The following is a 15447-nucleotide window of genomic DNA, read 5'->3' as shown; positions in this document are numbered from 1 at the left end:
AAAGGCACTATATAGATCTTTCCTCGAGTTCGGGGTTAGAGTGGCACGTCTGACGCGCAAGCGTTCTGGGGACGAGTTCAGCGCGTGCGAACGGGAAGGCAACCTTTTTCCATGAGGGTTGAGGGTACGATGAGGAGTTTGTGAATTTTCTTCATAATATTGGAATTTGTGCATTGGAATGACCATGATGTCCAAAGCTGCAATGGGTATTGCCGTCGGCATCGCCGGCATTTTCGTCGGTTACTGCTTTTATTTCGATCAGAAACGCCGCAGCGATCCTGATTTTAAGAAGAAACTCCGCGAACGTGAGTGTAACGGTTTCTTACTTTCTGATAAACTTTACTTTATCTGAATAATTTTCTCAGTACGCGCGGATTGCATGACTTTCGTGGTGACATTACTAAATAAGAATGAAGTAACGTTCTCAAATAATTTTCCTTGATACAACCTGCATGTAATGCTAGCATAGTTTCTGCACGAACATGATTATTTTATGTTCCAGGTAGAAAAGCTAAGAAACAAGCACAGAAATCTTCGTCGAAGATACCAGATCTGAGGGATCACGAATTGGTACAAAAGTTCTTCTTGCAGGAGGTGAACACCAGCAATTTCATGCAAAATACTTAGTACAAAATCGCGATTTTTAAGTCAAGAATATATATAATATATAACGTTGTTTTTATGATCTAGGTACAACTTGGTGAGGAAATGCTTGCTTGTGGTGAGATAGATGGTGGAATTGAGCACTTGGCTAATGCAGTAGCTGTATGTGGACAACCTGCTCAACTGTTAACTGTCCTCCAAAAGACTCTACCGCCGCCAATCTTCCAGATTTTGGTGCAACGGCTGCCTGTCGTTAGTCAGGTAAAAAAATATACAAAAAGGGAATTTTATTGTTTTAAAGAGGAGGCAACATTTCCTTTGTCTTTGCATTTTTACAGAGAGTTATAGCGCAACCTCAAATGGCGGAAGAAGATGTCGAATAGAGACTAAAGACGTAAAAGTTCATCAAAGATTCTCGAATAAAACCTGAAATTAGTAAAGTTTTCGCAAGTTTACGTTTATATAAATACGTATAGCTTCTATTTAAAAAACCCTATAATCACAACACAATTTGTCATCCTTTGTTAAATTTCCATTTTCCTTAGGAAATGTATCGTCAACCATACATGATAAATTCTCAAGTTACGTTACGTTCAGTAACGTATTACTTAATTACGTATTTTCTTGTGCAAGCTTAAATAAGGACAATTTTGTATTTATTCGTTTAAATATAAATTTTGATCGAGTAGGGATTTTGATAATTTTTGAACTGATTTAATACTTTTGGTACTGCAATGTGATTGAAAAACTTCATGGACTAGGTCACTTTTTTTTATTTTTAATATTGAAAGGATAGATTTATCTTTATGAAAAAAATTACTGTCACACAGATACACTAACTACATACAGTCACAAGAGATCAGTGCCTCATACATGTGACATGTAGTAACAAACGTTGTAAAAGATTATTTCGATACCATATTGAGAAGTTTATATATATATATATATATATATAACCTGCAAAAATTGCAATAATGACTCCTATATTATTAATGAGTGTAAGGAAAATGTTTAGTTAACATAAGGCTAATAATAATATAAACAATATAAAATCTGTTGCATATATGTGTAGCTGTTGGCACTTGTTGATTTTAGGTGATTAGGATTATGAAAAAAAAAAAAAAACTAATTTATGCCTATTTATGTTTATAGATTTACACGTGTCCATATATAATGTTTTTGCTGACATATTTTAAACAAAGATTCCGTTTTTGGTTACTTTATAACATTATATTCGTTCACGCTGTTTTGTCATGAAAATATCTTCAAAAACTTATAAAGAAATTTAACTAGATTCTCCTAAATAGATTAACGTAGCTCTTGTCTGATGTTTCAAGCAACATGTACTGTACATATATGTATTCAGGAATTAACGACTATAAAATGAAAACTAGTAGTATCTACTACATGTTTTGATTAGCTGTGTTCGATAGAATGCGCGCTATCACTCGATTCGCAATGTTAACGAGCATGTACGTTGCTTTACCTCAATATAGTAAATATGAAAAGGCGATTTTTCCGCATACAATTGCAATCTATGGATCCAATTATAATCTTCGATATAAAGTTACGATATAGATACCGAGTGCTGAATATTGTAAAGGTAATACAAGAGCTACTCTGAAAAATATATTCTGGAAGCATTTACAGACGGCTGGAAGTTAATTATGACAAATCTTGTTGTGCGTAATTATAAAAATGTGAAAAAATATATACATATTTTATAGATCAAATAATCTATAATAATAATGTCATTAAAATGTATAAATGCAATATTTTAAACAGGTCTATGTGAAATGGATGTGTCATTTCCAACGGCATTCGAATATAGTGTATCTAATTTATGGTACCTAAATAAAATCTTAAAATATATTCCTAAATAAAATCCCACATACATACCTTAATTTTTGTATAAGAAATTATAATCTTTTATGAAAGAATATCATACTTTGAAAAAAATCAATAAATCGAATGTTCATTATAAGGCATTTAAAACTGTAGTTTAGATACAAATCAATCTGAGAAGATAAAACAATAAATGCTATTCTTTTCTTGTAACTATGAGAAATATTTGAATATTATGCTGTTTATAAATTATATGAACTTATTAATTATAAATTAAATCGTTCGGAGGTAAGATAATCAATAATAAAATAAAATAGATTTCTTTTTTTATTAATATATAATAGTTATATACATTTTTCTTATAATAGACTTTATGTCTTTTACATGTACAATTAGTCAGTCCACTTTATGTAATGTATAAGATGTATAACACCTTTATTGACACATATACAAATAGTAGACAAAATCTTTTTACAAAATGACAAAATTATATATTATAAATTCTTATATAATATTTTACAATTTTATACATATGGGGCTAAATAATAATGTCTTAAAATATAAAATGATTAACGATATTATACATATTAATCTTTAACATAATCTGCCCTCCTCAGATAAGATATCCAGAAGAAATTTCACAAAGAGAGATTAAAAGATAGATAAATTTAATTAAGACTTGATTATTGTATAACCGGAAATATATCATGCTGATCCTACAATGTGGCAGTGTTTTACAATAAATCGCATTATTTTCAACAATGTTCCTATTTCATATTGTTTTATTAACAGCAATAAATCATAGATATTTTACATAATACAATATTCTTTTGTCATCATGAGCATCATACATTTAACGAAACAACAAAACGGAAGCACTAGCAAAAAGATTACTGGTTTGTATCAATATGATCTTTACCAATGTTCTTCAATAATTGTAACTGCATTTACTTTGTATTTCTTCCAATTTACGCGTAAATAAATAGATAAATAAGATATATGTGATACCTAATGCAAAATTTAAAAAAAAAAGTGCAATAATTTATATTCTAATCTTTTTGAGCATATATCAATAGAAATATATGCCGAATATTAATGATTATAAAAAGTTGGTAACGATCATTTTACAGTAACATACTTTCTAAATATATTCCTCAATAAACAACCAAAAATCAACTAATAAATATAACTATTTTGAATCCAAGATTTCATTTCTAGCTTGTGACATTACATCGAGGGCATTTTTCTTTATGAGACTTTTCGCTAAATCTTTACCAAGCGTTTCCGCACCGAGAAGACTTAAACTACTTACTGTTCTTACAGGAACAACGCTACAGTAAAGGCGAGGTTCTTGATATGGACATTTCCTAATCGCAAGAGGAAAAATAAATCAAATTAAGAAATTTACTTAACTTACACTTGCGTTACTCAAAAATATTCTTTCATAATGTAGTATTAAGATACTAATATCCATATAAATCTGACTGATAAAATCGGAGATTTATATCAACTCACCGTGGAGGTTCACCATCGTCGTCGGGTAGATATAATTCTTTCTTAGAGGTACTTTTGATCAGAGTTTTACCGTCAAGGGACCATACAGCACCAGTAATCGTCAACTCTTTATTGTTTAACGATGAAGATACTGCGACTGGTGCGGAACATCCGCCGCCAAGAGTTTTTAAAAACGAACGTTCACATACGCATCTTAACGTGGTTTCCACGTCAAACAGTGATTCCAACAAACAACGTATTTTCTTATCAGATTCTCGGCACTCAACGCCCAATGCACCCTGACCGACGGCATACAGAGCTTCTTCGGGTTCCAGAATCTAAAAGTGCACGTGTATTAATGCAGATAATATCCTCGCAGTAACAATACTGGGAAATTCGAGAGAGAAATCGCCTTACTTGACTTATTCTGTCGTCCCATCCCATTCTTTTTACACCAGCGGTAGCTAATATTATTGCGGCGTAACAGCTATTTGCATCATCTAACTTTCTTAATCTAGTGTTCAAGTTCCCACGGATATTTTGTACCTTTAAGTGAGGCATGTTTCGAGCCAGCTGCGCGGTTCTACGTAAAGAACTGGTACCAATAACACTACCTTCCGGCAATGAAGATAATGTTTTATCTTTGAATTTCTTTGACATGATCACTGCATCACGTGGATCCTCACGTCTACAAGAATAATAACATTCTATTTTTTAATGTAATTTCACAATTTTCCATGTCGGCTAGAAAATATGCAAGTCAAATGATTTTGTGGTATCAATTAATTTCTTTTCAAACGGGAAAATTTGCATAATCAAGACAGCTTTTTAATGATATATGTTGGAGATTCATGAGAATTAGAAATGTAAATATATAAATATCAAGCTCGTACAATACTCTTTTTCTTCGCCAATAGATATACGTAAATTACAAAAATAAAAACAAACGTTTTATTTGACGTTTTATTTTATCTGACTATATATTGGTAATAAATTTATTAAAACTATACTACGTTTCAACCAGAATTCTGGTCCTTTTCAAGTAATATGATCTAAAAACAATTACAAATAAAATAATTACAAAAAACCATTATGGATGCAACACCGAAACTAAACATAATAAAATCTTCAACACTTACATGTTAATTACAAATTGAGGTCCTTAAGAAATAACCGTCGATATGAGGTCTTTACAAAATAACAGTCAATATGACAAAGTCAAATGATTGGTAAATACACCAGACATCCGCCATGTACGACTTAATTCTAGACAGAGACTGAACTTAGGTCAAAAACATCTGATCTCACATATTACGTATTATGTTATGGTAAACATCCGGAAGTGTTTCTGTGTCCTTTTGCAAATTTATTGAACCCGTATGTTTCTTTATGAACACCATTTCGGCAACCTCTCTCTTTTTAAGATGTTTCTCACATCTCATCACATTACGGAATTCTGGTTGAAACGTAGTATAGTTTTAATAAATTTATTGCCAATATATAGTCAGATAAATAAAACGTTTGTTTTTATTTTTGTAATTTATAAATATCAAGATCAAAGTAATTTCTAAATTAAATATCAAGTGGTTAAAAAGATTATTTATTGATTCAGAAGGCACATCTCTTACGACATCATATAAAAACGATGTTTCTTTCATGAGCATGACGATATACTGGCAATTTGAATTTAAAATATATACTTCTGTATGTAATATAAAGTAGTTTGAAGCACACGGAACGTGAACGCAATGTCAAAGTCCAAGCATCAGATAACATGGAGGAATACAATATCAGAACTGCGCTTAAGATCAAACTGCTCGTTTAAAGCAATAATACAGATACATTCATAAGATAACACAGTACATTTTACGTCTTTTTGAGTTCAAAAATAAAAAGAAAAGAACTACTTACTTTAATATAGCACCTAATGCCATTCCTGCTGGTAATGTTGTTGGCAAATCTTTCAAAGAGTGCACTACAAAATCTACATCGCCATTTTCTAAAGCTAGTTCCAACTCTTCAGTGAATAAAGACTTCTCCCCAATTTTTGGTAAAGATTTGTCTAGAATCTTGTCTCCTTTAGTCATCATGGTTACTGTAATTTGATTGTGGTTTATGTGGTTGTACATAATCATATACCAGACACAAATACTTCTTCTTTTTGATGCTGAGTGTAAATGTCATAACAAAAAATTTTATTATATGCAAGTCATGAAATAGACACGAGTAACAAATAATTGAAACTTGTTTGCTATATAAGAAATGTATCTATCATGTTGCTTCTAGTATATTATGTAACAATATTAAAAAGAAGAGAAAAGATCACACTAATATCATATACATTACCAAACTATCGATAGTCTCGGATAACGAAAATTTAGACTTCTTTAATAAATATATTAATTAAAGTTGTGTCAAAAGTAATCAATATAACACAATATGATGTTACATTAGTGTGCGTATTTGCATACCTATTTCGAATTCTTCTTTTGGATGAATTTCTTTCAGACATTTTATCACATGTTTAGTTTGTATGAGAGCCAACTAAAAATATCGAAAATATACATTATTTATTTTGACATAAATTTACATATTTTATGTTTACACGCATAATAAAATAATTTTATATTCAATAAAAAAATTAAATGTACAAATCTGAAAACAGTATTTAATATATATCGTATCAAACAATCTTAGTATTTTTGCTTAATGTTTTTTTCAAGAAACTTGGATACGCCATTATCGCGAGATATTATGCAGATTAAAAGAATCGCTGAGTAATCTCGTATAACGACACATGTGTAGTGACCAGCAAAACACGCGATGATTACGCAAAATTAATGTCTATGCCTACTTGTGAGACAACATGCAATTTATTAATAAAAAAACTGCAGATTTCTCCTTTAACAACACTGCTCATATTAATACCTAAAGAAATTCCTATTATTACCTAATAATAATTAATACCTAACGAAATATGCAAATACATAAACTCGATAAGAAGAACCTACTAGAATATTAATGAAAAATGTGAAGTCCGCAAAACTTCCATTTGTGTAATTGACGAATTGTATCCACGAATTTCTCGGTGAAATAAGTAATTTATGGCAACTCACCTCGCTTTTCCGAGATCCGACTCGGATTACGTCACGTTTCTTCAGGCCGTTCATAATTCACTTTACACACCCGGTATAATTCGACGTGATATTCGTGAAAGTAAGAAAAGTTGTCGAATTTTGGAATGTATCAAACAGGAAACGTAAACACTGAAACACTAAAAACGATGTAAAAGCTTAAATTAGGTCACGAATACAAATACTTTCACCATAACCAGCAACTGTATCTAACCTTATTTAACAATTTTATGTGCACTCTCAAGGAAGAATGCAAAAAAGAAGAAGATAATTTGGTTAGTATGTATGTATATGCGTCGGATTACGTTTCACAGTCACTGGCACTGCAGCAGAATGTGAAAGATTTGATGAGAGATTTGGAAGAACAAACGTGCACTACAATACTTCCATGATGATCGCCTAAACGCGACTGAAGTCGAAGACTGAACTTCAGTCATTGAAGTGACTGAACATGATTGAGAAACTGCAAAGTGCAATCGAGCTTGATTACGAATAATCCACGTGTCGTAAAGATGGCGTTTTATTTGATTGGTAAAATCGATCCTAGGGAATGATCCTAGTTGGAAAAATAATTAATAATAATTAGCATTATCTCGGCAAAAAATAATGCAAAGTAATTCTGAGTATTGAATTTACAAGAAAATATACGCTTTCAAGGCCGGCGAAGTATCAGAAATAATTACGGTATAAAATAGCGAAAATTACCAAGTAATGTACTAAAAAGCTTTTGATCTTATTGGTCAATACCTAGTTCATTTAGTGAATTTTATGATTTTTTTATTATATCAACTTGATTAGTGGTGAAAATCATTGATAACATCAAGTGGCAACACTGGCAATCAATCAGCAAATGCTACTGCGTGTATAACACATAAGGTCTGTTCTTTTTAGCTGCACTGCTGAACTAGTGCAATACGTTAAAGTGAGACAAGTATATTTTTTCTCACTCTAACTTATCGCACCAGTTCAGCAGTGCAGCTAAAAAGAACAGACCTATACACATAGTAAGAATACACCGAGCGTGTTCTCAACTTGGCAATGAATCACAGGTAGAAAAAGAGAGAAAGCAGGCGAAGGATTGCTCTCTCTCTCTCTCTCTCTCTCTAAGGAAAGAAGAGTGGGGGTAAGAGCGAGAGTGGGGAAGACGCGAACAGAGAGAGAAAGAGATCCTCCACCTACTTTCCGTCCTTTTCTAGCTGTGCTTCACGTTTTGCGCTTCACGCTCGGTCTATTCTTACTATGTCTATGGTATAACACATGTGTTAACCTAAAATGATTGTGTGACGCGAGTAACTAATATTTGACGATATGAGCGAAGAAATTAAGAGTTTTTTGGATCTGAAATTGAATTCTTGGCTTCTTACGCAATGCGAGTCTATGGGTAAATAAGTCTTTATAAATGTAATTTACAAAACACCTTTTTATAGTTATAACATATTTAAGGCATTAAACCATTGACAATTTTATGGCAAAATATTCATTACTTGCTTTAGGTTTAAAAAAGCCCACTCCAATTCAGCAGAATTGCATTCCTCGAATATTAGCAGGCGAGGATTGCATAGGCTGTGCCAAGACTGGTAGTGGCAAAACTCTTGCATTTGCTTTGCCCATTTTGCAAAAACTGTGTGAAGATCCTTATGGTATATTTGCTCTGATATTAACACCAACGAGGGAATTAGCTTTCCAAGTAAGATGAATAACATTTTACTTCTTGTATTTCATATATATGTTTTAAATAATCTTGCATCTTGATTATTTGCATAAGTCATGCTTCTAAATAACAAGCTTTGTTAAATTTCATTTGGCGTTATTTTAGATCGCTGATCAATTTGCCGCCATTGGCAAAGCTATCAATCTGAAAAAATGTGTCATCGTTGGTGGTATGGATATGATGGTACAGGGATTAGAGCTAGCGAAACGGCCACATATAGTTGTGGCTACACCGGGTCGACTCGCGGATCATTTGGATAGCTGCAATACATTCTCCTTACAAAGGATACAATTTCTAGTATTGGATGAGGCTGACAGGCTGCTAGGAGGTCATTTTGATGAACAACTTAAAAATATATTTGCTGCGCTACCTAAGCAGAAACAAGTATTGCTGTTTAGCGCTACAATGACGGACGCTCTCGACAAAGTGAAACAAGTAGCTTCTAATAAGGTATTTCAATAAGCACTAACATAATTGTGTGCCATTGAATTATGTCAAAATGAAATCTGCATCCTTTTGTAGGTTTTCATGTGGGAGGAGGAAGACGACGATGGCATCGCAACGGTGAGGGAATTGGATCAACGCTACGTCTTGTGCCCTAACAATGTAGTCGATTCATTCCTGGTTGAAGTGATTAGGACATTTCGCGCTAAGAATAAGAATGGTTCTATCATGATATTCACGGACACGTGCAAGTATGACAATTATTTTGAATCCCAAAAATCCCATTTGCAAATTTCTTAATGAATTACACTTAATTATACGTGATCACTTCATATCTAGACAGTGCCAGCTGTTGTCCATGACATTGAACGACGTTGGGTTCATGAATGTGGCTCTTCACGCGATGATAAAGCAGAAGGAACGTTTGGCCGCATTAAATAAATTCAAATCGAATCATGTACAAATTTTAATTGCCACCGACGTCGCGGCGAGGGGCTTGGATATCCCTATGGTGGAATTGGTCATCAATCACGTAATACCGAATGTACCGAAAGAGTACATTCACCGAGTCGGTAGAACGGCTCGTGCAGGTAGAAACGGTATGGCAATCAGCCTGATAACTCCGAACGACCTTAAATTATTACAAGCGATCGAAGACGTAATAGGCACCAAGTTAACACAGTACAAGATAGATGGTGAGTACGTGCTCCAAGTTTTTACTTTTATAACTTTCTCAATAAAACTGAAGCAAACTGATCGCTCTTCAATCGATTTTAGACAAAGAGATCGTTACGATCTTGACGCAAATATCAGTGACGAAACGGAAGGCAGAGATCAAATTAGACGAGACCGATTTTTACGAAAGGAAAATGATCAATAAGCAAAAAAAATTGATCTTAGAGGGCCGAGACCCAGATGAGGTAATAATGCCGAGAAAAAAGAAACGTAAGAAGTTGGGGAAGGAAGAGTCGGAGCGAGTTGTTAACACGGATGAATCTTCTGATGTACATAATTAAATCTAACACATAAATCAAACGTCATAAAATTGTTACCTAATGTATTTCGTAGCTCATACAACAATCTATAATGCTCAGTACAATAATAATCGTGCTTCCTTGAAGTATTTGTTTCGGACCTTTTTATTGTATAAAAAGAAAAAATTCGTTGAACGTACGAACTTGCAGTCTGAATACTATTTGCATTGAAACGATAATAAATGATGTACATTACCTATGCAATCCTTTTAGAAAATCAATTGTATAAAAATACAGGACTCTCTATCATCTTTTAGATGTGTGTGTGTGTGTGTATATATCGTATAAAGATATATATGTCACTGGCCGAATATCTTTATGATTCTCTAATTTTGTACAAACGCTCTACAAGTGTAAATATATAAAAACATGTACTATGTGTATATATTATGCGCATACATGGCAAGTGCTGAATATTACAAATGCAAGGAGTGTAATATCATTTTAGAAAGACTATATTAAAGAAAATGCGTTAATACGTGATATCAAAAGATGCTCAAAGGCGCGCCCTAATCTTCTCCTCGTTCTGTATTAGATTCAGCTTCTGTAGAAAGGCGTACAGCTCGGCAACGTATTCCTTAGGATAAGTATAGAAGTGAGCGACGTGCGGCGACTCCTCGAATGTCTTCATGTACGTCTACAGGATAAACGTTACAAGTTTTAAATGAAAGTATGAGAAGACTTTTACAAATCAAGAGAAAAAAAATTTACCTTTATGCCTATAGATTCCCAGGCATCACGCAGGACCAAGTTGCTGGTTATAGCTCCGACTGGGTCGGTCTTGCTAACAAATAGTAACGCCGGTACACGTACGCTAGCAGTGTGAAACACTTGACTAGACCGGATGTAATACTGCGTTGATTGCTGATGGAATGTTTTCATGTGATACCTGAAACATTTCATACACGAATTATGATAAATTATTTTCCACGTAATTTCGCGGTTAATGATTTATTTTTCTTTGTCCACGCTTACTCTAAATATTTTTTCAACATCGACTGCAGCACCATATTTTTTGGAAATACTGCTTGAGGGAAGCCTATCACGATTTGACCAACGTCGGCTATACTGTCCCACACTTGTCCGACAATTCTGTCTGTAATGTTACTGTACTTCTCTTTGTCGTTCTGAATCAAGTCTAAAGCTTCGCCCCACATGTAACCACCTACTGAGAAACCGTGCAGCAGGATCTGCTCGTAATTCTCATTCTGCTTTAAGAAAGTTAACAAATCTGCTGCGACTAACTAAAAGTGAAATTATTTAGATCAGTCATGTGCATTAATGATGAACGATACGATTCTATTCATCCATCTTGTACTTACTCTGGAACCTTTTGTAGGCCACATAAGTTGCCACGGTGTAAGGGACACCACTGCCACATCGAAACCTTGTTCCATGTACAAATTAACAAACTTCATGACGTGACGTCGTTTCGATAACAGCCAAGTAAGAATTACTAACAATGGACGATTATTTATCACATTCCCGTTACGCGCTACATTCTTCGAAGATACGTGACTATCTTGCGTAAGAAATTCAATATTCTTAGAGAAATGATGAGACGACAGCATACGTGTCAATTGTCCCACCACCTGAAAACAGCAAGCGAGTTAAATCAATGTATAAATAATCGATAAATAATTAGCATGATAATTAAATTTGACTTTTAACATCTCTAAATTAAATTAGAAACAACTAATCAAAGACACTGAACACATCACTGATTAAAGACAAAGAGAACAAAGGATATATATTACCAAGTACTGATTATGCTGCAGTAATTGTGACTGTGAGTACAGATTAATCGATTTGTTGGCTGCGAGCACGCCACGTAAAGCCCGGGCGATCATCATGACGGAAAAAGCCTCCCCTGGTCGTCTCACCAAGTATATGCCTGTAATATAACAAAATCAATCGTCCTGGCCGGCGAGACACTCGACGAGACACACGCGAGCAATTCGTGCGATCAATGATTAACGCTCATCAATTACGTTTGATTTGACTTACAAGCGACACACTCGCCCGACGAAGACGAACCTGACGAACACGCACCGCTGACGGCACCGCTGTTGCTCTATTCGCTGCGTACTTGCACGCACGCACCGTTCCGTAGCTGCTGCTATCGGCTCCGCATAATGAACGTCTCGTCAGGATTGGCCTGCCGATTATATTTCTTACGTAATTATTTCATCCTCCGCCCTCTCTCGCTCGCCACGAGGGCTCGAAAACGATCAAATTCCACTTGTTAGTGCATCTCTCAATTCGCCGCTCAAAGTTCTCCTCGCCGATCGCAACCGGTCAAAAATCCGTGTAGCGTCGCGCACGAGTGTGCGTGCTGACGCACGTGCCCGACGTGTGATTGTCAAAACGCACCACCGTGCATCGACCGTGCGGCGAACTCGCCGCGTCGATAGGTCGAAAAGTATTGCCCGGCGGCTTCTCTTTTACGAGCCATATTGTAGCTTGTTTCACCGTGCATACCTTATTGTACTTTTTCTTTGTACTGTACTGTGCTTGTTTTACTATACCTTGTAAGAGCAATGTCCAAAGCTCGCTGATAACTCGCAATTTATCACTCCAGCCGTCGTTTATCACGTAGACAAAACTCGTTAGGCAAAGGCTGACGTGTTCCGGTATCACCCTCTCGTAGCGCGCAGCGTCGGTGTGCCCGCGCGGAATGAATTATTAAACTCGTCCGGCGGCGTGCGGCTCCTTCCGAAGACGCTTTCATACACGCGACGCGCACAACCACTACGCACAACGCGTACAACCTGCCGTAAGTGAACGCACCGTCACGTCTGCGCTCATACAAGAAAAATTCAATCTGCTTTTCGGCCTGCTGCGATCGCGGTGACGCGAGAATCCGCTTGGAAACAAACTTGATCGCCTGACAAAGAGAAAAATAAAGGCGGAATGGAAAGATTCGTAGAAAGACGGGAATGATTCGTGTCCTTTGAGTTTCGTCAAAAAACCGCTCGGCTAGCGCAATCAATGCAAATGACGAATCATTGCATATGAGGAATCGACGAATTTTTTTTCTCCACACTATATGAATTATGAATCGCGCATAGTCTCCAGTAAGCAAAAAATCATTAATGTAACGTTGATACAATGATATTTGACAACATATAATATTTTCAAATATGTAGCTCTTAATGTTGTATACAACATCATAGTGAATAAACTTTGAGTCACATCTAGAGATTTCAGTAATGTTAGAAAAGAAGTAATATACCGTTGCAAATAATAATGTGCTTATATTTTCTTAATATTATATAGTAACGTTTTTATAATATTATAAAGTAATGATATATAAACATATGAAATATATGTTATCATTTTATCAACGTTAAGACAATATTGATTTTAACATCTATGCAACATTATTATTAATATTTTATTTCTATTATAAGCAATATTTTTCAACAATTTTCGGGAAAAAAACGTTTCAGAAACCATCAGAAAAATATTTATCAATTCTATATATCAGTGCCTCAAAGATAGACAGAGTTAAGTCACATTTTTGTAAAAAACAAGATTTTTATATTTTATGAATTACTCTCTAAATTTCGTGTAGTGGAATCTCACTCTTTTGGAATGAGATATCACTTCAAGCAATAATGATTTCAAAAGAAAAGAAGAAGAAAAGAGTACTGGATCGGTTTTCCGAATGGTTATTTATAAGGTAATAACGCAAATGTTTCTTGCGAGAACGTCATGCCTGGCCTGGCCATCTATCGGTCGCTTGGTGAATATTTATAAATAGCGTTTTAAAAGCATTCATGAAACATTATGTAAAAACATTAAAATATCTATAAAATCAATGTTTTAAAACGTTTATTTGATGTTTCTCGTTTACTGAAAAGCAACATTAAAAAATATTTATACTAATATTTCTAAAATATTTTTATATATCTACAAATATTATATTACTAAATAATATTTTAAAAACATTTGTAAAATATTATGTGGAAACATTTATAATTTGAACATAAAATCAACGTTTCAAAACGTTAGTTTAATATTTCTTGCTTACTGGGTCTGGCGCTAGCTTAAGAGAAAATGCGCGTACGAATGCAAAATATGTGTCACGCTGTGTGACAAGGACTCGATATATATTTTTTTCAGAATTACGTGTCTTTTTCATTTTATTTTCGGTACAAGAAGTAGAACAATGATGTAGGAATTAAAATTTAAATAATTATTAAATAAAATGGACAAAGAAGAAAAGAAGGGGAAGAAATAAGCAAAACGAATGCAGCCCCCTTTCTTTTTTCAGGAACGATTCAATTGTCTTCGATCATTCCTGCGACGGGGTCAACGGTCTCTCGAGGAGGTAACGAGCGGTTAAATTTATTATTCCTCGCATTGCGCGCAGTCGGCTGTGACATTTGCGACATTCGCAACGGTTCCGGACGCGATGCGTGATTCACGCTTCGCGTCCGCATGGATGGACGATTTCTACGTTCAGCAGATTTGAGATTACACACGTCGGCGACAGAGGCCTTGCGGGAAAAAGCGACGGACGGCGCGAGCTAACGAATCAACGTACTCGCGACGATCGATACTCTGCGATCTGCCAGTCAGCACAGTCAGCTGTGCCACGACTTGGTACAGCTCTCATCATCGCTCGCCGACCCCGAATTGCACATCCGGGTCGCTTATTTAAAGCGTGAACACGCGGCCATCGCGTGCGTCTTGCATTCGCGCCCGTCATTGTGCCGTTTTACCCGCACATATTGGCGCTTCGTCGAGAGCAGAGCGCACCGCTTTAGAGAGCCGTGCATGCAACGTGTCTCGTAAACGATCGCCAAGGTTCCAAGTCGCCAATAGCGAGAAGCTTGAAAAGCTGATCAGACCAATGAGTTCAGTCGTTTTTTGAAACGTAGTCGCTTTTTAGGAGAAAAAAAACAACTGTCAGCAACTGAAGACATTAATTTTTATGTTACATGCATAATGTAACATGTGATTAACTCTCAAGGTTCTGTCACGGCACGTGTACTTGCGATTTTAGAAACCGGTTGGACGTGACGATGCTATGTTCTAAACTCTAAAGCATTCGGTAGTGTTACACAATGCTGTTTCGTCGCTTCCGATTATTACCACCTGAAAGTTCATTGAAATAAAATAAAACATTGTCATATTGTTAGCGACACTTTGTTAATTCAATAATCCTCGTTCA

At 35.1% G+C, this 15447-nt stretch overlaps 4 protein-coding genes and 1 long non-coding RNA gene across 6 annotated transcripts; 3 read left to right on the top strand and 2 right to left on the bottom strand.

The window, feature by feature from the left end:
• The first annotated feature begins 78 nt into the window (after nucleotides 1-78).
• Nucleotides 79-2478, top strand: LOC105283547 (mitochondrial import receptor subunit TOM20 homolog). Its single transcript, XM_011346377.3, has 4 exons — nucleotides 79-305; nucleotides 503-594; nucleotides 691-864; nucleotides 942-2478. Exons 1-4 carry the CDS (start codon nucleotides 179-181, stop codon nucleotides 984-986), a joined length of 438 nt encoding a protein of 145 aa, XP_011344679.1. The 5' UTR covers nucleotides 79-178; the 3' UTR covers nucleotides 987-2478.
• Nucleotides 2479-2762: 284 nt separating this feature from the next.
• Nucleotides 2763-7513, bottom strand: LOC105283546 (porphobilinogen deaminase). Of its 2 annotated transcripts, none has more exons than XM_026968756.1 (7): nucleotides 7291-7513; nucleotides 7059-7208; nucleotides 6414-6486; nucleotides 5854-6037; nucleotides 4360-4630; nucleotides 3964-4280; nucleotides 2763-3815 (listed from the first exon to the last, which is right to left on the bottom strand). In XM_026968756.1, the coding sequence occupies exons 2-7, from the start codon at nucleotides 7110-7112 to the stop codon at nucleotides 3638-3640; spliced, it is 1077 nt and encodes a 358-aa protein (XP_026824557.1). In that variant the 5' UTR covers nucleotides 7113-7208; nucleotides 7291-7513; the 3' UTR covers nucleotides 2763-3637. The 2 variants fall into 2 exon arrangements, with proteins under 2 accessions (XP_026824557.1, XP_011344678.2); XM_011346376.3 differs by having other exon boundaries at nucleotides 7059-7216; nucleotides 7291-7512.
• A 781-nt stretch (nucleotides 7514-8294) lies between these two features.
• LOC105283543 (probable ATP-dependent RNA helicase DDX49) lies at nucleotides 8295-10748 on the top strand. Its single transcript, XM_011346374.3, has 6 exons — nucleotides 8295-8457; nucleotides 8570-8763; nucleotides 8893-9237; nucleotides 9310-9482; nucleotides 9571-9926; nucleotides 10009-10748. Exons 1-6 carry the CDS (start codon nucleotides 8385-8387, stop codon nucleotides 10245-10247), a joined length of 1380 nt encoding a protein of 459 aa, XP_011344676.2. The 5' UTR covers nucleotides 8295-8384; the 3' UTR covers nucleotides 10248-10748.
• LOC105283544 lies at nucleotides 10272-12936 on the bottom strand. Its single transcript, XM_011346375.3, has 7 exons — nucleotides 12794-12936; nucleotides 12273-12423; nucleotides 12023-12159; nucleotides 11588-11857; nucleotides 11241-11509; nucleotides 10977-11154; nucleotides 10272-10902 (listed from the first exon to the last, which is right to left on the bottom strand). The coding sequence occupies exons 3-7, from the start codon at nucleotides 12116-12118 to the stop codon at nucleotides 10762-10764; spliced, it is 954 nt and encodes a 317-aa protein (XP_011344677.1). The 5' UTR covers nucleotides 12119-12159; nucleotides 12273-12423; nucleotides 12794-12936; the 3' UTR covers nucleotides 10272-10761.
• A 16-nt stretch (nucleotides 12937-12952) lies between these two features.
• LOC105283542 lies at nucleotides 12953-15418 on the top strand. The gene is made up of 2 exons (XR_894699.3): nucleotides 12953-13041; nucleotides 14545-15418. It is a non-coding gene; the product is annotated as an uncharacterized LOC105283542 (long non-coding RNA).
• Nucleotides 15419-15447: the final 29 nt, after the last annotated feature.

This window comes from Ooceraea biroi, chromosome 4 (assembly GCF_003672135.1).
Source record: "Ooceraea biroi isolate clonal line C1 chromosome 4, Obir_v5.4, whole genome shotgun sequence".
In the NCBI taxonomy this organism is placed as follows: Eukaryota; Metazoa; Arthropoda; class Insecta; order Hymenoptera; family Formicidae; genus Ooceraea; species Ooceraea biroi.
The sequence above is the reverse complement of the archived record's forward strand: the minus strand, read 5'-3'. Positions and strand labels throughout refer to the sequence as shown.